The sequence below is a fragment of the Ranitomeya imitator genome, chromosome 2 (genome assembly GCF_032444005.1).
Source record: "Ranitomeya imitator isolate aRanImi1 chromosome 2, aRanImi1.pri, whole genome shotgun sequence".
Taxonomy (NCBI): Eukaryota; Metazoa; Chordata; class Amphibia; order Anura; family Dendrobatidae; genus Ranitomeya; species Ranitomeya imitator.
In genome coordinates this window covers 187297477-187320411 of record NC_091283.1, presented here as the reverse complement: position 1 = coordinate 187320411, position 22935 = coordinate 187297477, and the positions used below count along the sequence as shown (strand labels likewise).

At 46.1% G+C, this 22935-nt stretch overlaps 1 protein-coding gene across 3 annotated transcripts in view; it reads left to right on the top strand.

Moving 5' to 3' along the window:
* The window catches only part of LOC138662542 (deoxyribonuclease-1-like), a 76839-nt gene extending 54131 nt beyond the window's left edge, over window positions 1-22708 (top strand). Inside the window, exons 1-10 of one of the 3 annotated variants that reach the window (XM_069748314.1) lie at window positions 834-965; window positions 1643-1785; window positions 3598-3686; window positions 4745-4828; window positions 5209-5324; window positions 8590-8702; window positions 10272-10429; window positions 11548-11644; window positions 11747-11798; window positions 22412-22708. In XM_069748314.1, coding sequence (XP_069604415.1) covers window positions 1648-1785; window positions 3598-3686; window positions 4745-4828; window positions 5209-5324; window positions 8590-8702; window positions 10272-10429; window positions 11548-11644; window positions 11747-11798; window positions 22412-22626 — 1062 coding nt within the window. In that variant the 5' untranslated portion in view covers window positions 834-965; window positions 1643-1647 and the 3' untranslated portion in view covers window positions 22627-22708. Of the gene's footprint in view, window positions 1-833; window positions 966-1642; window positions 1786-3597; window positions 3687-4744; window positions 4829-5208; window positions 5325-8589; window positions 8703-10271; window positions 10430-11547; window positions 11645-11746; window positions 11799-22411 lie in introns of those variants that run through there. The other 2 variants (XM_069748311.1, XM_069748312.1) reach the window with 2 other exon arrangements.
* The last annotated feature ends 227 nt before the right edge of the window (window positions 22709-22935 follow it).

Sequence of the window (22935 nt, the reverse complement as noted above, 5' to 3'; positions counted from 1 at the left end):
GAAGGTTCACCACTGTTCCATGTTTTCGCTATTTCTGGATAATGGCTCTCACTGTGGTTCGCTAGAGTCCCAAAGCTTTAGAAATGGCTTAACAACCTTTCCTAGACTGATAGATCTCAATTATTTTGTTTCTCATTTGTTCCAGCATTTCTTTGAATCACAGCATGATGTCTAGCTGCTGAGAGTCTTTTGGTCTACAACACTTTGTCAGACAGATCCTATTTAAGTGATTTCTTGATTGAGAACAGGTGTGGCAGTAATCAGGCCTGAGTGTGGCTATGGAATGTGAACTCAGCTTCCTAAAGATGTGATAAACCACAGTTAATTTATTTATTTTTCAGGGGGGGGGGGCAATCACTTTATCATACAGGGCACTGTAGGTTTGGATTTCTTTTTCCCTTAATAATAAAGGCCTTCAATTAAAAGGGGCATTTTGTGTTTACTTGTGTTATCTTTGTCTAATATTTAAGTTTGTTTTGTGATCTGAAACATTTCAGTGTGCCAAACATGCAAAAGAATAGGAAATCAGAAAGGGGGCAAACACTTTTTCACACTACTGTATATGTCACATCACAATATGACAGCCAGAGGGCCCCCATAAACAGTGTCATCCAATGAATGATCGGTCTGTCTGTACCTGGTGGGTGCATAGGGGGCAGATGGGAACATCCAGGGGCCTACAATAAGAAATTACCCCCTAAGTTAAAGAGAGAGGGGAAAATCTAGGATCTTGGCATAGGTCCAGCTCCAGACTGCAGGTCTAATGTCTGAAAACATTTCTGACCTCCATCCTATTGATTAATATACCTGTTTACAGATATCAAATAGGAAAACGCGTCAGCTGGGACGTTGCCTTATTTTTCTCACAATCGATAGTCTATATAAGGCACCGATAAAAATACGTCATGGGTAGTCGCTGCTGTTCCTGTGGATTTCACTGCCCGGACATGATCTCCGTGGAGCAGGTGAAGTGTTTTTCCATTTTTTTGGTTGTTTTTGGACCCATGTGCCATATAGTGCTAATAAATACATTCACTATATTGACATGCTGTGCCCAAAATTGGTATCGTTGGCCACTCACCCCCCCTTATCCAACTAGAAACTAAACAACACCCCCATTCACCGTCGGCATCTACTACCAAAGTGATGGCACAATCACAATAGTAAATCTGCCCCAATGTGTAAAAGTTGCATTAGTATAACATTGGGGGCTGCCCAATTCAGATCCCTTTTTGCTAGAATAGTACATGATAAATCGATCTCAGCGTTGACCTCTTGTGATAATCTGTAATCCAGAGTTCCATTTCTCTGCAGCGCCTCCACAGGCAAAATGAAGAATTACACTAGATATGTGCTTTGTATTATGGATGGCAGTGCACGTAGGTCCTCCCGACTCAGAGATGCTCTTTGTTGCGGTGTCCACTATGGGTCACTTAATAAAATAGAAATGGAATATTTTTAGGGTAAATCCAGATCCCATGGATTCCATCTTCCAAGAGTTTGGTCTATGCTGCAGAGATCTACTCCTCTGTAACCCTATAGTACCTCTGGCACCTGCCCCTGCATTCTTACCTGCTAGTTAATGCCTACGTTTCCCTTTGACAATAGTCTCCTTTGACGATTTTGCTTTCCTCATCTGAAGGAAGAATGAAGTGGCCTTTCCTGGTGGCGCTGGCGGCCTGCTTCCTACAGGCCAGCTTTACACTTAAAATTGCCTCCTTTAACATCGAAAGGTTTGGGATTTCCAAGGTTGAAGACCCCGACGTCCTAAACCTTCTTATCCAGGTAAGAATATCTGTAGCGATCACATACACAAGTTTGATAACTTTCTATGGATTGTTGGCAACATATAAGTAGCAAAAGGTGTGGAATCAATAAGGAGTGGTCCCACTTACTTCCTTGACCCTATAGAAGCTGCTTGCTCTGTTGGTATGCTATGTATTAGCTTACAAAAATAAGTCTGTTTTTATGCCTTACAAAAACAGCCCCCCTATTGTGCTTTGGCCATGATCGGCACTACAGTTTTATCCCATTCATTTGATTAGCCGCAATACCAGAGACTGCCAAAGCATATAAGTGGCGCTATTACTGAAAAAAAAATCTGTTTTCTAATCTTATAAACCCATTCTATGAAAATAGATGATTTCGGTACCATAGCCACAGGGGTTCTATTGGGTTGTCCATGCTTGCCAAGTCTTCTGTAACATCCAGGAGATTCCCGGATAAAAGGGAGACTTGCTAGGTTCAGCTGAAAATGTTGAAGATTTATGTTTTTCCAGAAGAATTTTTTTTTATACCTTGGCATCTCAGAGTAGTGGGTATTGAGGTGTGGAGTGGCAGAGAATAAGAGTAGAAGGGGCATGGTCTTGAAGAGAAGGGGGTGGCTACATAAAGACAAAGCTAAACAAGCAGCACAAAGCAGAAGTGAGGAATATCAAACATAAACTATGCAGATAAAGAGCCAAAATTAGCAAATAAGTTGATCTTGCTGCATCAAGACTGGTCAATACCCAAAATAACCAATGGAGCTTTATAGAACACAGATGTAACAGCACATAACAGTTTTTGTAGTAGATGAGAGCAGAAATCCTGAAATATGGCGAGAAGCAGGAGTATTCCCATGCGTTTCACCACTCATGGTGGCTTCCTCAGGGGATAATCAAGTAAGAACAGTATCCAGAATGACCACTGAACCTATTTGAATCTAGAAAACAATAGCAAAAATACTAAGAAAGCCAAAGCAGTGAGGATATCATAGCTAGTGTATGATAGTGATAACTCTGTAATATGGGGATAGAGTGGAAGACGTAGGAGTATCCCATAGCATATCGCTGCTCATGGTGGCTTCTTCAGGAAAAATCAACTCAAGCCAATTTTTAGAAGGACCACTGGGTACATACAAATCTAAAACACGGTAGGAAAATTGCAAAGTTGTACAAGAGAGAAGAGGAGACGTCGTAGATTAAAACGATAGCAAGAACCCTGTAATATGGGAATAGATGTGGAGAAGCAGGAGAATACCTTTGCGTTTCGCCACTTATGGTGGCTTGCTCAGGGGGAGAATCAACTCAGTTCAATATCTAGAATGACCAATGAACTTATATAAATCTAGAATGCAGTAGCAAAAATACAAAGATACACAAGACAGTGAGAATGCCATAGCCCTGGTAGTATATGATGGCCATTACTCTATAATCTGGGGGAAGCATGTGTTTCGCCACCTACAGTGCTTCCTCAGGGGTACTGAGTAGCTATTTTAACACAAAATGGTTGTATAAATAATTAAGACCAAATATAACATAAAATATTTAGATAAGAATGAATACATCACCTGGAGAGAGATGGTATAGGCAGAGAATGGGCATATGTGCCATAGTGGGTGCAGATGGTGAACTGGCAAGAGATATGGGTGGTCCATGTGGGTGCACAGGAACATATAAATACTGACTACTGAAGAACAAAATAAATAAGAGAAGAAAACCCCTTTCCATATGCCTTGTAATGACATATGTATATTATGGGGTAGAAGAAGGTTTTGGATGGGACCCGGCCTGTTCCTCCATCTGATTGGCCATTGTGCTTTCATCATTATGGCAGATCCTCAGGAGATATGAACTGATTGCTGTTCAGGAGGTCATGAGCAAAGACGACACAGCGATTATAAGCCTCGTCCAGGAGCTGAACTCGTGAGTAATGCCGTATAATGTATGTCCGATCTGTCCTCAGGTGCCGCAGATTCTTAGTCAGGAGACTGGAACGGGAGATCATCCGCGGCCCATTCCGATGACATCCTGTCACAGTCACCTGATCACCTCAGCCAAGGACGGGTGACCAAAGGACAAGACATCTTCATTTTGGCCTAATAGTATAGAGTATACCTAATAAGACTTGCATTCGTAAAAAAAAAAAGAAAAAAATTACAGTCAGAAAATCCCTTTAAGAAAAAACTAAATGGTTTTGAAATCCGCATTTGCAGATTTTGCCGCGGATCCCTGGATAGAACAACGCACTTATTACAGCTTCGGACTTCCCCATGGAAATAAATGGGAAAAACTTGAAAATCATCTTCATAAAATCCTCAAAACATTGAGCATGCTGCAAATTATAAGGGTATTTTTATATGGAGTTTTTTATTTTTTTTACACATAGTTTTGCAACAAAATAAATAAATAATAAAATGCCGCAAATCTGCTTCCTATTCCGTTTTTTCTTGCACATTTTTGGAGTAAAAAGTATCGTGCCTATTCTAGATTGTGACAAAAAGCGCATTTTTATTGTGGTTTTTATGCATCTTTTTCACAATTTTTTTGCTGTGGAAATGCGTTGAAAAACACCTTATTGTCACACCCTATGCTATAGTTTAAAAAAAAAATATATATATAAAAAAAACCACAATGAAAAACTGACTTTTTTTAAAGTGTTTTTTATGCCGATTTTTCAGCCTAAAAAAGCACATCTAAAAATTACTTGTGACATAACCTTTAGACAAAATTAATTAAAACAGTCCAAGCTCACACATACCTGAGGGTGAAGAGCATGACACACAGAGTAACATTTCTGTTATGCCCCGCCCCCGCGGAACCACAGAAAAGCATTTCTGTTATGCCCCGCCCCCGCGGAACCACAGATCAACATTTCTGTTATGCCCCGCCCCTGTGGAACCGAAACTAGGTCTAAGACAAGGTACCAGTTTTATTTGGAAAGCTTCTTCCAAGTATATATATTTTTGCCTCTTTCACACCAGGGCCACGGGTCTACACTACAATGTGCTGATTTCGGACCACTTGGGTCGCAGTTCCTACCGGGAGAAATATGCGTATGTATACAGGTAAGAGACTACGGACGTTTTATATATTGTGACTGCAGCCTATTCTGTATGCTGCCACCCAGATGAGGAGGGTCTCCTTGTACAGAACCGGTCCTCGGACACCCTGCTCATAAGATGCGTGACCCAAATTGAGAAAATTAGCTCCTTAATTAGTCAGCCTGGGTTTTGCTTGGAGTGCAGCTACACGTGACAGCCGAATTCTCCAGGGTTGGAGGCGTCTGCACACCTGTCTTGGCAGCAGCTTGGACCATGATAGATATGAAAGATGCCCCAAAGTGAAGAGCAGATTGTGTGGTCCCATTAAAAACCGCCGGCCAGATGGAGCGGGGTTAATGAGCTATTAATGGTTCACCCTCGCCTTTTTTTTCTTAACTCCACAGAGAGGACATCCTGAAGCCGACGGAGTGGTATCATTATGAAGATGGCTGCGAAAACTGCGGCACGGACGTTTTCATCCGTGAACCCTTTGTCGCCCGCTTTTCGTCACCTACGACAGGTATACGGGCCCAGTAATGGAGAGATACTGTATACATCCTCCGTATCAGATGTATAGCAGATGTTGTAAGCTGAAACCTGGGCAGAATGGGGGCCCCAGGCTCCACGGACCGCAGCAGGTACCTGGGTTCTCCACGTACTGACACCAGCCCTATGTGTGCCCTTCATTTTTCACCAGGCACAGATCTGTGTATTTTATAGGGGCTATGCCTGATTTTACTTATTGTCAGTCAGTCCCATGTAAAACCAGTCCCAGGCACAACCTCTGCAAAATGATCAATTAATGAAGGTCTGAATATGGACCGCAATGTCCGGACCTGCCGCAATTCTCCATACCTCAACTGTGAGAGTGCCAGGAGTCTGCCTCCCGTGAATCTAATATTGATGGGTTATTCCCGTCTTCCTAAATTGCTATATCCCTGGATAGAGCTTGTAAAAATAATCACTTTTGCAATTTACTGCTTTTTAAAATTTGCAGCCGTTCTTGAGATATTAACACAATCCTTTTGTTTACAGCTCGTTTCCTAGGAGACCGACCACCGCTGACGTCTTGCTTATAAGCATTGTGCTCTGATTAGGAGGGAAAAGCGCGCTCTAGCGATCCTAGCCAACTGCCAAGCAGTGCTTGCAACCTCAATATAAAAACAGCTTGTAAACACTTTGCATATTTTGCCGTCTAGCAGCGGTGGTCGGTGTCCAAGGCAACCAGCTGTAAGCAAGAGAAAATTATTGATATCTCAAGAACGGCACAAAATTTTAACTAGCACTAAATTGCAAAATTGCTCTTAATTACAAGCCCTATCCAACAATACTGGGCTATGAAAGTGGGAATATCCCCTTTAAGGCTTTCCTGCCACTTAAAGGGGTAATCTCCTCACAGATGTGTATACTGTATATGAGCATATAGTACATTTCCTCAGAAATCCATCATCCTGACACATGTTTGCAGTATACATGCATCTCATAGCTCGTCCATTTTTATATACATAAATATTTAGCTTGTTGCTAAGTACTTTTTGCATGCAGGAATTTTAAGTGGCGTTTTTTTGACGTTCTGTCTCGGCGCTGCAGTAATACAAGTGTCCACAAGGTGGGGCTTTAATCTAACAGACGGGGCCCCCCCATCTGTATCGCATTAGATTGATGCACAGTCGCACTGCTTAATCACAGCGCAGAACGAATGCAAGATTGTGACAGTATAATGGGATTTGATGGTGATGAAGAACTCGGAGCAAAGAAGCGCATGTGGTGGGAGGCGAGTGGGGGCTTCATGCGTGTGACAAAGGTTAAAAGTTGAATATAATGTCTGCGCATCTATTTTTATTACTTGCTACCAACTTATCGGCAATTATTTCCTTCTGTAATGACGGTTTATGTAACATCTATAAAACCATGGACAATATGGCTCCCCTCTCTCCAGGCTTATAAAATGTGTTATATCATTCTTGCTTTATTGCACAATGCGGCAAAAAAGACCCTTATTTGCACTTTTCTAGCCAGCACATTCTCCACACCTTAAATTTGGTGGACCCCATATCCTCCTGATCAGTGAGGATCACCGAGGCTTCAGTTTTAAGGATATATGGTCACACTGCCTGTGTATAGTCCATCAAATATACTGTGCCAAGGACTGCTCATGAAGGGTGCCCACTCCTACAGAGTGGCCCACCGGGAGATTCACCGGCTTCCCTGTGGGCCAGTCCGAGCCGGAGGCTCTGCATCCTCTAATGTCCATTGTTTGTGCCCCAGGCCCGATGTCTATTGGTTTTGTTTCTTAATTGCTGATTTAATTGTTTTTTTTTTTGTTATAGTCACAGTCTCTAGCTTTCATTGCCTTAGTCCCTGAAGTCTCTGCATTCTATAGTTTTTTTTGTCCTCCTTCATGCCTTCCTGGAGCAGAACAATATTGTATCATACAATTATTAGGTTCTGTAGAAGGACGTAGATCTGGGGATTTATTATGATGGAATATAGGCTGAACTGGATGGACAAATGTCTTTTTTCGGCCTTACTATGTTACTATGTTACTATATGCCCGTGATGTCTCAGTCACCGATCTTTCTTGATTTTATTATACACGTTTGACCTACATTGGCCAAACGCGATGATATCAGTGGATATAGTCAACAGTCTAATGGGTATGGGGTCTCTGACATTTGATTGTTGGAGATCATAAGGATCCGGCATTGTTAGGCTCACCTTGTGAGGTGGATCCACCAAGCCTTAGGTCAGGGTTGACACATGGACACCGGTCACTTGGTATGAAGAGGCCTTGGAAAACTGGTAATGCAAACAGCAGACAAACAGGCAATGGAGGTCTGGATGGAAGCCTCAGAACCAGGAGGACACACCAGGAACTGAGGACTTGTACAAAGTCAGAGATGAAAACATAAGTCTGTAGGTCACAGTTCTGATTTAACATTCAGATGGCCCTTAAAAGGCCTAAGGAGATGTTGTAATGGAGATACGTTGGGCCAATTTTAAAACCTGACGTGGAGCACAGCAGAGAGCAGCGGGCATAGAGACAGAGCCATGCCAAGCCTAGGCAGGTGCATAACAGGCATGTCCAATTTCAGACTTCCAATTTTTTTGTTCTTCAAGAAATAAGCTACCACCAGAGATGTCTGACAGTGGCTCTATCTTAGAGAATGGAGGAGCGCGAGGGAGAGTAATAGAGATGGACCGGTTGGCTGCCTTATTGTTCGTCCAACAGTCGTTTAAGGTGTATGGGGGCATTATCTTCTGTGTCCAGTAGTTTATTACCTCACTTTCTTGCCTAATATCTTAGAACTTAAAGAATTTTCCAGAATAATGATATCAACAACGTGTTCTTAAGATCAGTCAGCCATATCAGAACTATGGGGGTCCGATAATCGATTTATGACAGGGGCATAACGCTCGTTGGAGATTCGACCCTGTCCAATGCACCAGGCTACTGCTGAATGGAATAGCATTGTGAATGTTAAGAAGTCGACCATCCTCAACATGGACCCCTAATAAGAATGATTTTTGGGGGTGTTGGAATAGATCTTAATTAGGTCAGCTGTATGCAGGTGACACCTCCAGATCAGGACCCTTGGGCCAAGTCCTTATCCCCGTGTTTCCTAACAATGGAGTTCATTTGGAAAGAGTTGTCCTTGGCAGGTTCTCACCACCTCAGAGTATGGTTGATGGCGCCCACCATGGTGCTCCTCCTCTCTCCACAAGCTCTGGCATGTATGTCCTTGTCTATGTATGAACTTTTTCTTGTCCTGTTTTCCCCTTAGAACTGAAGGACTTTGCCCTGGCCTCCATTCACACCAGCCCAGATTACGCCGTGCGGGAGGTGGACGGTCTGTATGACGTGTGGGAAGACGCCAAGCAGCGCCTGCTCCTGGAGGTTCCTTGATTTATTATTATCTTTCATTTATGAGGCTCCTACGTTCCCCACATCTCAGCATCGGGGGGGGATGATTGGCAGTGACAGACACGTTACATTGAACATAATAGCTCTGCACGTTCAGGAAACCATCCTGGCTAGAGGGGAGGAAGATAAAGAGAAGATTACTGCTTTTTTTTCTATTCAGGGGAACAGGGCCACAAAGGAGCGAGCTGCTGTGCATCTTTCGGGACGTTTCTGCATTTGGCATAATTTAGAGAGTCTGTTCTTGTCTCTGTACTGCCCTGCAGGAGTAACCTCTGGGCCTCCTTGTAATGTTTCCTGTATCCCTTCTATGACACCGCTGAATTGTGCAAAGCAGCTCTTCTCTGTCCAACCAAATACTATCTTAAAGAGTGCAATATGCGGTGCTCCTTCATTTCTTACTATATCTTTAGCTATGTTTTTTGTAATTCAGAGCTCAAAATCCTCTGCATAAAAAGAATTCTGGATTCTTGCTGCCACCACTAGGGGAAGCATAGGAGCTTACTGCATACTGCTAATACATTGGCCTCCATAATAAAAACCAATGCAGTGAGTTCCCCCTAGTGGTGACTATTGGCAGCTAGAATTTTAAAGGGTTTTCCAGGTTTTGGAAAACAACTGTCCTCCATTTGCAACTCACCCTCCCTGAGTCCAGTGTTGGGTCTCCACTGATGCTCCCAGTGTCTGTTATTGGCTGCAGTCGATCAGCGATTTCAGCAGCTATGAGCGGCTCGTGCTGTCAACTCGGGCAGTGGCACCGAGCTCAGTAATTGGCTGCAGCGCTGTTGGTGTGATGTCAGCACTTTAGACAATAACAAACCACTATGAGGAGAGGCAGAGACTAAGCACTGGACCCGGGGAGGGTGAGCAAAGGTCGGTTTGTTTGTTTGCAATTGCGGGACAGGAGTTTTCTGAAACTTTAATTCCTTAATGACCACTTCTTTTTATGGCTGTCATTCACCCTTTAATTATATAATAATAAAGCATTGCCGTATACAGTCCGCACGATTAAACAATCACAGATTCAAGTCCGCTAGGGCGACTAAAAAGTTTTAAAAAAATAGTTACAAATGTTTTTTTTTTTAAATTAAAAAAAAAAAACAAGTTTAAATCACGCCCTTATTCTAGATGAAAAAAATGCTTCTCGGGTATTGTTGCATCTGTAAAAGCCCAATCTGTCAAAATATGAAATCACTTAACACATAATATAAACAATACGAAGAACAAAATTAATCAAAATGCCAGAAATGCAGTTTTTCAGGCACTGTAATTATCTGAAAAAAGTACAATAAAAAGTTACCAAAATGTAACATGTACCCAAAATAATACTAGTAAACAGTAAATAATAAATAACAATAATAATTATAATAAATAAGCTCACCAAGCTCTATCCATGAAAAAAAAAGAATCTGGTGAAAAAAAAATATATATATTTTTTAATAAGTAGCAAATATAAAAACTGTAAAAGTTTGGTATCGCAGTCATCCTCATGACAAAAATTTTTGCATTTTCAGCAAAGATGTTCTGAGTGTTCTTCTTCTGCAGGATATCCTGATCTTGGGAGATTACAACGCAGGCTGCAGTTATGTGAAAACTTCCCATTGGCCTAACATTCGACTCCGCCATGACGCCAGCCTCCAGTGGTTGATTGGAGATTCTGAGGACACCACTGTGAGCACCAACACACACTGTCCATACGATAGGTGAGGGGTCGAAGGTGTGTCCAGGAGATTGGTGATAACTTGTTGATCAGTGACGGTCCAACTCTTGGTTCAGGAATGGGACACTTTTATCCCATATAGCATGCGCCTCATTGACTCCCTATGGGGCTGCCAAGTGCTGCGCTTCTCCTTTTACCGATCCCCCATAGAGAATTAATAGAGCTGCGCAATGACTTAACTTGAAGCTTATGGACTCCAATGCAAAAGCTCCAACGGGACCCCCAGTTATTGCAAGTCTTTAATAGTATTTGTCTTTTCATATAGGCCAAAGTTACTTTTTGGCCTCTTTGGCTCCAGGGCCCAGATTGCAGCCTTGCACGTATTGTAGTTACACCCTGTAGCAAAGCCAGGTAGGACAGGGTTAAATCATAGCTCTTCAGTATTTGATTAGATGCACCTGCCTAGCTTTTTACTAGAATCAGGGCCTGTGTTCGCTAGGTGTGTCAGTCTGTTGGATGGAGCAGAGTCAAGTGTGCTGCTGGTGAGTGACCAGCCAAAATGTGAGTTGTAGCTGGAAGAGAGAAAAGCCACGGTTTCTCTCTGAATGGAGACTGCATGGGTGAGCTAGGAAAGCTGAGCAGTCTGTGTGTTGGAGCTGCAGAGTAATATGTGGAAGCTGCAGTGTGAACTGTGGACAGAGTTGAAAACTTCTGTTTGACGTTGCAAGCCACTGGAGCTCAGGGTGAAGATTATACCGAGACTGGTGGGACCGTAACTCTCCTGTGTATGAAGTTTGCTCCGGGACAGCTACCGATCAGCAAATTAGCACATGACCGATGAATGGGTGATAACTTGATTTCACTAGATAGCCCCTTATAAGTGATATGCGCTTCCATCTACTGTGTAGATTAGAGGGTAGAAGGTATAACATTACCGCGGGGTCAGTTTACCAAGGATTTGCTTGTAGTCACTTTGGAGACACATAGATCTGCATCGGTGCTGCCTGCATTAAACGGTAGGATACCTTTTTTTTACAAGCTGCTGCTAAAGGTTTTGTGAATTTTGAAGCCATATTCACAGACACTGTACAGAAGTTATGAGGGGAACATTTGGGTTTCGCAAATCATATCTGAATCCCAGATGCATATTTTTGGTTCCAGGCTTGTGATTGGCGGAGCCCGCTTCCATAATGCAGTCGTACCGGACACGGCAAAGGCGTTCAACTACAACGTCGCTTACGATCTCACATATGAGATGGTGAGACTTTCACCTGATGATGTTTGGTTTTACTTAGTTTAGAAGTATAATTTACAAATAACTACTAAATTGGTTGCACTATTTCTCACCTTTACAATTTAGGCTAAAGCCGTCTCAGATCACTACCCGGTGGAGATGGAGTTACGCGATGATAGTGAGTAGCAAATCATGGAAGCTTTTAGGGTTTCATACAGAATTCCCACACATTGTAGAAAAGAAGTGAAGATGACGATCAGGACACTGGCATCGTATTCCAAGTTGTCCATTATTAGTAAAAATAACAGCGCCACAACTGTCCATTGGTTGAGTGTGGTATTGCAGCTCAGTCCTATTCACTTTAATAGGAACTGCAGTAAACAAGAATGACCACTACTCGGTGTACAGAGCCGTGATTTTCCAGTGACTACTATTCTACATCTTGGGGCCGTGAGATATCCTAAGAGCTGGGGATTCTGGCTATCGGACTCCCACTGACCTGGGTTTGATGAGCCATCAATAATGCAGCCCTATAGATCCCCTTAAACCTTATGTCACACCAAACCAAAGATCTTTGCCCTTGCCTTAGCTGTCCCCTGGAAGCAGTTTTGCCAATACTTTGAGCTGGATCCAATAATGAGACCTTCTATGCAAAGTAAACCTTATATCCTGATTACCAAGAAAGCCAAAATATAGTGGAAGCCCTACAACTTGTTCCACAATCTGCTGGGCGTATGTTATTCTAGCCTTCTTTAGTCTGGATCATGACTTCCAATAGATAGGGCTAGAGAGCCAACCTTTGCCATCTTATCGGGGAGCTAATTTGCATACCTGTTTCACAGGGAGCATTGCCTGACCTAAAAGCCTCCCTATGCCAGTTGGAGGTCTCCAGAAGGAGAAGCGGTACTAGACCTTTGTCAGACCTAGACCTCTTACCAGCCAAACAGATTCCTGCTCTCTTCTGATGGGTGTCTTTGGGTTTTGGAGAAGATTTTAATCCGGCAAAATGTCCTAAGTCATTATAGGTTACATACCTCCAGCAGATTTCTTTCTCCTGGATGAGAGCTAATTTGCATTTGCTCAAGTCTTAAGGTACAGTTACACTAAATGACTTACCAACGATCACGACCAGCGATACGACCTGGCCGTGATCGTTGGTAAGTCGTTGTGTGGTCGCTGGGGAGCTGTCACACAGACAGCTCTCTCCAGCGACCAACGATCAGGGGAACGACTTCGGCATCGTTGAAACTGTCTTCAACGATGCCGAAGTCCCCCTGCAGCACCCAGGTAACCAGGGTAAATATCGAGTTACTAAGTGCAGGGCCGCGCTTAGTAACCCGATATTTACCCTGGTTACCATTGTAAAAGTAAAAAAAAAAAAACAAACACTACATACTCACATTCCGATGTCTGTCACGTCCCCCGGCGTCAGCTTCCCGCACTGACTGTGTCAGCGCCGGCCGTAAAGCAGAGCACAGCGGTTAGTAACCAGGGTAAATATCGGGTTACTAAGCGCAGGGCCGCGCTTAGTAACCCGATGTTTACCCTGGTTACCATTGTAAAAGTTTAAAAAAAAAAACAGTACATACTCACATTCCGATGTCTGTCACGTCCCCCGGCGTCAGCTTCCCGCACTGACTGTGTCAGCGCCGGCCGTAAAGCAGAGCACAGCGGTGACATCACCGCTGTGCTCTGCTTTACGGCCGGCGCTGACAGTCAGTGCAGGGAAGCTGATGCCGGGGGACGTGACAGACATCGGAATGTGAGTATGTACTGTTTTTTTTTTTAAACTTTTACAATGGTAACCAGGGTAAACATCGGGTTACTAAGCGCGGCCCTGCGCTTAGTAACCCAATATTTACCCTGGTTACCAGTGAACACATCGCTGGATCGGCGTCACACACGCCGATCCAGCGATGACAGCGGGTGATCAGCGACCAAAAAAAGGTCCTGATCATTCCCCAGCGACCAACGATTTCCCAGCAGGGGCCTGATTGTTGGTCGCTGTCACACATAACGAGATCGTTAGCGGGATCGTTGCTACGTCACAAAAAACGTGACGTTGCAACGATATCGTTAACAAAATCGTTATGTGTGAAGGTACCTTTAGCCTCCTCCATATTAGTACTCCACTTTTTTACACAGTCAACAACTGTGCAAAAGTTTTAGGCAGGTGTGGTAAAAATGCTGCAAAAGTAAGAATGCATTAAATAATTAGAAATGTTAAAGGGGTTATCCATGCTTGGGGTTCAATGTCTACAGTCACTCTATGTAACTGCTGACGTGTGAATCCTTACAACTCTGGGAGCGGGTGGCCATGTGACAACTAATATGTTATTTCCATACTTCCTGCCACATTCTGACTAGACAGTCCACGTCTAGTTAGCACGTGACTACATATATGCAAATAACACACCTTCAGTCACGCAATTGCCTACTCCCGCTGCTGGCATCGAAAAATCCTGACAACACACGCTGTGCGTGCTGTGAGGAATCACAAGTCTGCAGTCACATAGAGTGACTGCAGACTTGAACCCCAATACAGGACAATGCCTTTAATTGTTTATTTTTATCAGTTAATAAAATGCAAGGTGAATTAACAAAAGAGAAATCTAATTCACATCAATATTTGGCATGAGCGCTCTTTCCCTTCAAAAAAGCATTCATTTTTTTAGGTACTTGTACGCAGTTTTTGAAGGAACTCAGCAGATAGATTGTTGTCAAAAATTTGTAAGATTATAGTCAGGTGCATGAGTAACCAAACAGGTGATAATGATCATCATTTTCATATGTATATTAAACACACAGTAATTAACTGAAACAGAAACAGGCTTAAATCTGGATGAAGAACATCTAAACCCTGCTAGAAAGGTAAGATAGAGGGGGGGCTGTATGGGGCGCAGCTAAAAGGAGGCCCCCACATGACTGCGTTGCCATGGGAGCAGTGCAGTAGGTTTTCTTTTAAAAAATAAAGGTGTTATTGAGTAAAGGGGCCCGGGGATTGGAAGAGTAGGATTTGGGGGTGGGGATTTATGCAAAAAGGGAGGTGGGGGCTTGGGAAAGTGCGGGAAAAGGGGAGATCAGTTACCTTAGACGGGCGAAGTGAGTGGACCTGCTGCCACATCCCTCTCACCATGTCTTCTGTGGACAGCCTGGTAGCTCAGCTTCGTCGGGAGGCCAGTTCCAGGAGGGCCGGATGGCTGGAGGAGCAGCTCACAGGGCTGCTCGGAGGCAGTGGGAGCCAGGACAGCGGGAGCCGGGGCAGCAGAACCAGGCGGTCTAGGCCGCCAGACAGGCTGTCCCCCGACACTACACCGCGCGGCAGGCGCAGGCCGCGGAGCCCCTCCAGGGACCCTGCGGGGGCTGGGGGACGCGGCCGATCCACCTTGCCCGCCCCCTCCCCCGGCAGGAATCCACCTGGCGGCCCTGCCGGCGCGAGGCGGCGCGGTGCTGGGCGAGCGGTGCAGACGCGGCAGGACGCCGGCGCTGCACAGGATGTCAGGGCCGCACTTCCGGTGCGGCCTAGCAGAGGGCGCGGCGGCGCCGCAGCACCGATAGCAGCAGCTTCTACCCGCCGGGGAGCACCTCCCGCGGTGGCGGCAACACGAGCAGGGGGACGGGGAAGGAGCCCAGCGGCGGCGGCAGCATCCACCAGGCAGGAGCCGGGGAGTATCGCGGCGGGCGCAATTGCGGCGGGGGCACCCGGATCCCATCCCCCCAGTGCACCTGGCTCTGCGACAGGACGGCAGAGCAGACTATCGGGCAGGACAGCGGCGGCATCACGGCAAGGAGCGGGTCGCGGTCGGGCCGCAGGAGCGGCGTCCAGAGGAGACAGTCCAGCGGCTGGAGGCAGAGGAATCACGGAGCCGGACAGATCCAGATCCAGCAGGAGGTCGAGGGACCGGTCGCCTTCGCCAGTCTCGGTCCCCCCTGGTGACGTGGAGGCCAGGGGCGCGGGCCTGGGGCAGATGAGCGGCAGCGATGATTCCGGGAACGAACATCGCGACGAAATGGACCAGCAGGATTCAGGAAGCACGGCTGGTGGGGACACAGCACCTGCGCAGCCACGTGAGTACATGTCCAGTCTTTCCCCAGTGCCGGGTGTTTCGGGTGTGGTGGAGCGGGGTGGGGGCTGTAATGAGGTCCCGGGGGTCAGAGAACTTTTAGCGGGTATGTCGCAGATTTTGCGTAGATTGGATGGGGGCGGGGGTAGCTCAGTTGCTAACAGTGTGGGATCGTCGCCCGCTGGTGCCTGGGTGTCGGTTGCCGGGGGCGTAGCAGGGGGTTCGAACGAGATTGCGAGCTCGGGTAGCGGGACACCTGTTTCTGTGGCGGGGGTGTCGGTGTCGGTACAAACGGAAACGGGAAAAGGTGATACCGTTAAGTTAGACGACAGGGCAAAAGGCGAGGTATATGTGTGTTTTGAGGGTCCGCTGGGGGCCCATTTGAAGAAAGAAGTCAAGGAAAAGATTTGGAAAGATGAATACGTAGAGATTTTCTCTCTCCTTCCTTTAGAAAAATTTAACTTGGATAAAGGAAAGAAAGACGACAGCAAAAAGGAAGAGGAAGAAAAGAGGCGTTGGCGCCTTATTCCTCAGACGTTCGTTAACTGGCAGCAGGCCTTTGCCATTCTAGCGAGTGTTATAGGGGAGAAATTCCCCGAGAATTGCTCGGGCCTGTTTTGTTATTTGGATGCTATTGGTGAAGCGCATCGTACCTACGGGGGCCAGGCTTGGCTGAGATACGATGAACAGTTCAGGCAGCGAAAAGCAGTGAGGCCGGAGATAAGGTGGGACCAAAAAGACATCGGGTTGTGGCTGAAGGTGATGGCTCCGGTGCGTTATGGGCAGTCCTTTCAGGGGGGAGGGGGGGGTAGCAGTCAGCAGTCAGGACAAAGTGGAGGACACGGGTCTCAGGGTTCAAAGGAAAAATCTGGGACATGCTGGCAGTTTAATGAGGGCCAGTGCAAGTATGGCACCACTTGTAAATTTAAACACGTGTGCTCCCATTGCAACGGGGCCTCTCACGGAGCCGCTAAGTGTTTCAAGAAATCACGTGGTAAGCCATCAGTGGGTGGCGGTCAAGGGGGTGACTCCGGTGAGGGTTCAAAAGATGGCCCCCTATCTAAGTAGATACCCGGATGTTAAAAAGGCGGAGGTTATTAGGGATGGTTTTCTTGAGGGGTTTAAGATCCCTCACCCGATGCATGTTGTTCCTTTTTCTACAAAAAATTTGAGATCAGCTGGCTTGCATGCGGAGGTGGTTTCGGCTAAATTGGCAAAAGAGGTTGAGCTGGGAAGAATGGCGGGGCCTTTTAGTTCGTTGCCCATGGCGGGTGTAATTGTTTCCCCGCTTGGGGTGGTGCCCAAGAAGGAGCCGAACAAGTTCCGGCTAATTCAGCATCTTTCATATCCCAAAGGATCCTCGGTTAATGACGGGATTGCGGAGGAGTTGTGCTCCGTTGTTTACACATCGTTTGATGCGGCTGTTCGGTGGGTGCGAATGTACGGGCCTGGAGCATTGCTGGCAAAAACGGACATCGAGTCGGCATTTAGGCTCTTGCCGGTGCACCCGCAGAGCATTCCTTTGTTAGGTTGTTGGTGGGAGGGTGGTTTTTATTTGGATAGGTGTTTGCCTATGGGATGTTCTATTTCCTGTGCATTGTTTGAGACTTTCAGTACCTTTTTAGAGTGGGTAGTGAGAGATGTATCGGCCGTTCCTTCTGTCATTCACTATTTGGATGATTTTTTGTTTGTTGGTCCACCGGATTCAGCAGTGTGCTGTCATTTACTTGGGACCATGGAATGGGTGGCCGGACAGTTTGGTGTTCCTTTGGCACAGGGAAAAACGGAGGGCCCCTGCACGGTCTTGAGTTTCTTAGGGATTCTCATTGATTCTGAGAAAATGGAGTGTAGGTTGCCTGATGATAAGTTGGAGTTGCTTAAGCGAGAGGTGAGTCGGATTGGAAAATTGCGGAAGACTTCATTGAAGGAGTTGCAGTCGCTGCTGGGCCGCCTGAATTTTGCTTGTCGTATTATGCCAATGGGCAGGATATTTTGCCGCAGATTGTCCAGGGCGACGGCTGGAGTTCGGTCGGCTCATCATTTTATTCGTTTGGGTAGAGAGCATAAGGAGGACCTTCTTGTTTGGCAACGTTTTTTGGAAGGCTATAATGGCAGGTCGCTTATTCAGCAGGAGGATCTGAATGCTTTTGATTGCGAGATCTACACAGACGCAGCAGGTGGAGTTGGTTATGGGGCCTACTGTGGAGGAAAATGGAGCGTCGGGGTGTGGCCAGAGGATTGGCGAAAGAAGGGGCTCACCAAGAATTTGGCATTGTTGGAGTTGTTCCCGATTGTGGTGTCAGTGTTTGTTTGGGGTGACAGCTTTCGTGATCGGCGAGTACGTTTCCATTGCGATAACTCGAGCGTGGTGGCCGTGATTAACAGCTTATCTTCTTCTTCCCCTCCAGTAATTAGGTTGGTCAGGGAGTTGGTACTGAGATGCTTGGAGTTGAATGCATGGATTACGGCGGTGCACGTGCCAGGAGTTCAGAACAATATAGCTGATGCTTTGTCTCGTTTGCAGTGGGACCGATTCCGGGATTTGGCTCCAGATTCGGAGGCGGCAGGAGCAGCATGTCCTTTGCATCTGTGGCAGGTGGTTACGGAAGGGGAGGCCGATTGATCCAAGCCTCGGTGTCAAACAGGACATGGTCAGATTATGCGGCGTCATGGGCCATGTGGGAAAGTTGGTTGTTTCAATGCGGCTCGGCTGAGTCAGATAGCGACAGGGCAATGGCGTTATTGGCACTGGTAGGTAAGGTCGTGGAGTGGGGTTGGTCCGTGTCTAGGTTAAACAAGTTTATAGCAGGTTTGGCTTTTGGTTTTCAGTTGCAAGGATTGAGGGACGTCACAAAGGACTTTGTTATACGGCAGGCGTTGAAAGGTTTTCGTAAGGGTAATTCGACTTTTGATAAGCGCAGGCCCATTTCTTTTGGGTTGTTGCAGCGGTTAGGGGAGGCCTTGGGCGTCATTTGTTCATCTCAGTTTGAGGTGGTACTGTTTCAATTGGCCTTTTCTCTAGCGTTTTTTGGTGCTTTGCGTCTGGGTGAATTGGTTTCCCCGAGCAAGGACAGGTCAGGTGGTCTTTTGGCGGAAGATGTGGTTTTTTGGGAAGGGGGAGTTGCCTTTTGGATAAGGCGTTCAAAGACGGATCAGCTAGGTAAGGGAAAGAAAGTAGTGCTAGGAAGGGTGGCGGGTAGCGGGATGTGTCCGCAACGCTGCTTAGAGGCATATTGGAATTTGTCATCAGTCAGGTCAGGCCCTCTGTTGCAACACCAAGAGGGGGATTTCTTGTCACGTTTCCAGTTTGTAGCCATTTTGAAGAAGGGCTTGGGTTTGCTGGGTGTTAACCCGGAAAATTTTGGCTCGCATTCTTTTAGGATTGGGGCCGCATCTGAGGCCGATGGTTTGGGCCTTGGGCCGGAGGTGATCAAGAAAATAGGCAGATGGAGTTCTAATCGTTACCTGTCTTATGTGCGGCATTAAATCAACAATGCGGGGTGAAGAGGGACGTCTTTGCGGATTGTTAATTATGGTTGTGTTTTTCAGGTCGTACCCCTCTTTTGGCGTGGATTGTCGGACACTCTTTCGTTTATTGGGGCGCCCTCCGGGCCGATGCGCGCGCGAATGGTAGGCAACTGGGTTTCGGCCGAGAGGCAGTGATCATCCGTTGGATGGGGACTCGTGGTATGTCGTGGCGTAGTTTTTTGCCGGAATTCTCCCGCGCCGCCCGTCTGGATCGCCCTCCGGATATTTTAGTGGTTCACTTGGGGGGTAATGATTTGGGGGCAAAACCCGTGAGGGAACTCATTCGGGATATCCGTTATGACTTGTTGAGGCTGTGGGTATCTTTTCCCGGTATGCTGACTGTGTGGTCAGACATTGTGCCGCGGAAGACGTGGCGGGAGGCCCGTTCCCATAAAGGGATTAACAGAGCCAGGGTAAAATTGAACAGGATGGTGGCGAGTTTTGTGTCCCGGAATGGGGGTATTGCCGTGAGGCATTTCGAGCTGGAGGCCGGGGTCGGTAATTTTTGGAGGGATGATGGAGTGCATCTTAACGAGATCGGGATGGATTTATGGGCGCTCGGTCTACAGGAAGGAGTTGAAAGAGCTTTGGCGGTGGTGGGGCACTCACGAGCCTGAGGTGGTCAGGGCTGTTCGTGTGTGGCGGGGGGTGGGGTTCTTGGAGTTGGTGATGATGCTGATAGGGTTGATCTGGCTTTTGGTACGGGCTCTGGACGGGGTGTTTACCTCGGGAGCTTTGTGGTTGGTTTGCCCGAAATGGGTTACATGGTGCCCTCGAGCTGGTGGTTACGGCTGAGGGTAAATACGTGTTTTTTGTAAAAATTTTGGGTAGGCTCTCTGCCTATTATGAGCCAGATTTTTTAGCTCCAAGAGCCCCCCCCTCGAGGTTTTATATATTTACTGTTTACATGTTGTTATTTATGTATTTGTTTGTTAATAAAATGGCCGCTGTGGCCAAATTATCCAAAAAGAAATTAACGTGGTGGTGTGTTTTCCTGGGTAATAGATGGAGGGGTTAAGAGGGGCAAGGTAGTTGGGGGTGGGGGATGCTTTACGGAAAGGATCCTTTATTGGCCATACGCGGTCAAGAGGGGGGGCTGTATGGGGCGCAGCTAAAAGGAGGCCCCCACATGACTGCGTTGCCATGGGAGCAGTGCAGTAGGTTTTCTTTTAAAAAATAAAGGTGTTATTGAGTAAAGGGGCCCGGGGATTGGAAGAGTAGGATTTGGGGGTGGGGATTTATGCAAAAAGGGAGGTGGGGGCTTGGGAAAGTGCGGGAAAAGGGGAGATCAGTTACCTTAGACGGGCGAAGTGAGTCCCTCCCACCCTCCCTGTTTTAGCGGTTCTATGAGGCAACGTAGCTTTAGGCAAGATCGGCGAGTTCGTCAATTCTTAAGATAAAAAAAAAAAAAAAAAAAAGGGGTCTTTTGAATTATATTTCTTTTCTGTTGATTTATTGAAGGCAAGCATTCTGTATTATTGTCACAGTGGCGTTGGCGGGGGGTGGGGTTCTTGGAGTTGGTGATGATGCTGATAGGGTTGATCTGGCTTTTGGTACGGGCTCTGGACGGGGTGTTTACCTCGGGAGCTTTGTGGTTGGTTTGCCCGAAATGGGTTACATGGTGCCCTCGAGCTGGTGGTTACGGCTGAGGGTAAATACGTGTTTTTTGTAAAAATTTTGGGTAGGCTCTCTGCCTATTATGAGCCAGATTTTTTAGCTCCAAGAGCCCCCCCCTCGAGGTTTTATATATTTACTGTTTACATGTTGTTATTTATGTATTTGTTTGTTAATAAAATGGCCGCTGTGGCCAAATTATCCAAAAAGAAATTAACGTGGTGGTGTGTTTTCCTGGGTAATAGATGGAGGGGTTAAGAGGGGCAAGGTAGTTGGGGGTGGGGGATGCTTTACGGAAAGGATCCTTTATTGGCCATACGCGGTCATGTAGAAGACAGTTTCATGTCACAGGTCAGACATCATGGCAAGAATGAGCACAGCAACAACACACAAGGTAATTATACTGCATCAGCAAGGACTCTCCCAGGCAAAAAATGTTGCAGCAGACTAGGGTTTTAAAATGTGCTGATCAAGCTCTTTTGAAAGAGCTAAAAAAATTGGGTGAAGCTGAAGACTGCAGACGCAGTAGTCGTCCAAGGAAACTTAGTGCAGCAGATGAAAGACATGTTAAGTTCCCTTCAGAATTAGAAGATGTCTAGCAGTGCCATCAGTTCAGAACTAGCAGCAACCAGTGTTGCCCAGCTAAACCTATCTAATGTTGGGAGAAGTATAGCCAGAGGTGGTCTTCATGGCAGAATTGTGGCTAAAAGTACAATCTTTCTACATGAAAACAAGACCAAGCGGCTCAACTGTGTGTGAAAATAAAGGAACTTGAGTGCAGGAAAATGGCCGCAGATGCTCTGGACCAATGGGTCAAATGCGAAACACGTGGCTATAACAGATGGCGGTTTGTTCACTGAAGCACAATAATAAGTATGTGCAGGAACAGTGAAGATGGCAGAGAGTCCTGCAAGTTTGGGGCTACATTTCAGGAAATGGAGCTGAGGATTTGCTCAGTATTAATGGTGTGCTCTGTTCTGAGAAATACAGGCACAAATGTATCCCTCATGTATCACCATCGGGGAGGCATCTGATTGGCTCCAAATTTATTCTGCAGCCCGACAGTGATCTCAAACATCCAGCCAAGAACTATCTTCAGGGTAAACAAGAACAAGGAGTCCTGGAGGTGATGATCCGGCCCCCACAGATCCCTGATCTCACATCATCCAGTCTGTCTGGGATCACATGAAGAGACAGAAGGTTTTGCACAAGTGACATCCACAGAAGATCTGCGGTCAGTTCTCCAAGATGTTTGGAACAATCTACTGCCGAGTTCCTTCAAAATCTATGTACAAGTACCTGGAAGAAATGGTGAAGCCAAAGGGCGGTCGCCAAATATTCACGTAGTTTAGATTTCTCTTTTCTTCATTCACATTGCATTTTATTAATTTATGAAAATAAACTATTAACGCTATTTTCTGGAAACATTCTTACGCTGCAGGATTTTTGCACATCTGCCTAACACTTTTGCACAGTACAGTGTGTCTCAGACACGTCACAGAATTATACAATATAACGCCCAGGTCTTTAAGTATGTACCCTGCACGCGGTGTACTGAATGGGGCATGTTCCCTTCCTTTTTCAGCTTTGCACAACGCTCAGACGTTCCAGATCAGCAGCAGCATTGGTATAAGTGGAGGCCTGTCCCTCAATGGTGTCTGCGACTGTGTGGGGGTGGATTTCACATCCTGTGTGGGGCGCTGTGGTGCCAACGCAAGTAGCTTCCCATGTAACTGTAACGCTTCGTGCAGCAGCAGTAATAAGTGCTGTGAGGACTATAAGGCTTCGTGTAAAGTCTAAACCTGTTCATGTCCATCATTAGCTGTATGCAGGATGGGAAGTAAAAGATCTCGCTACCAATAAAAAGTGTCTGGTAATCGTATTGCAGCTGTATTTCTTTATCTCAAGTTCTTTCCATTTACTGTAGTTTTAATGCCATTTAATTTGAAAGCTTAAAATGTGAAACAGATGATCTACCCAGAAATGCAAAGTATGTGCAGCTGATATGTACATGCACTTGACAGTTGGTGTTCTACTTATAAAGTGACTAAATGATGTCACCATGAAATTATGCTACCATAGTGTGCACAAAATGAAGGCTTTCATACA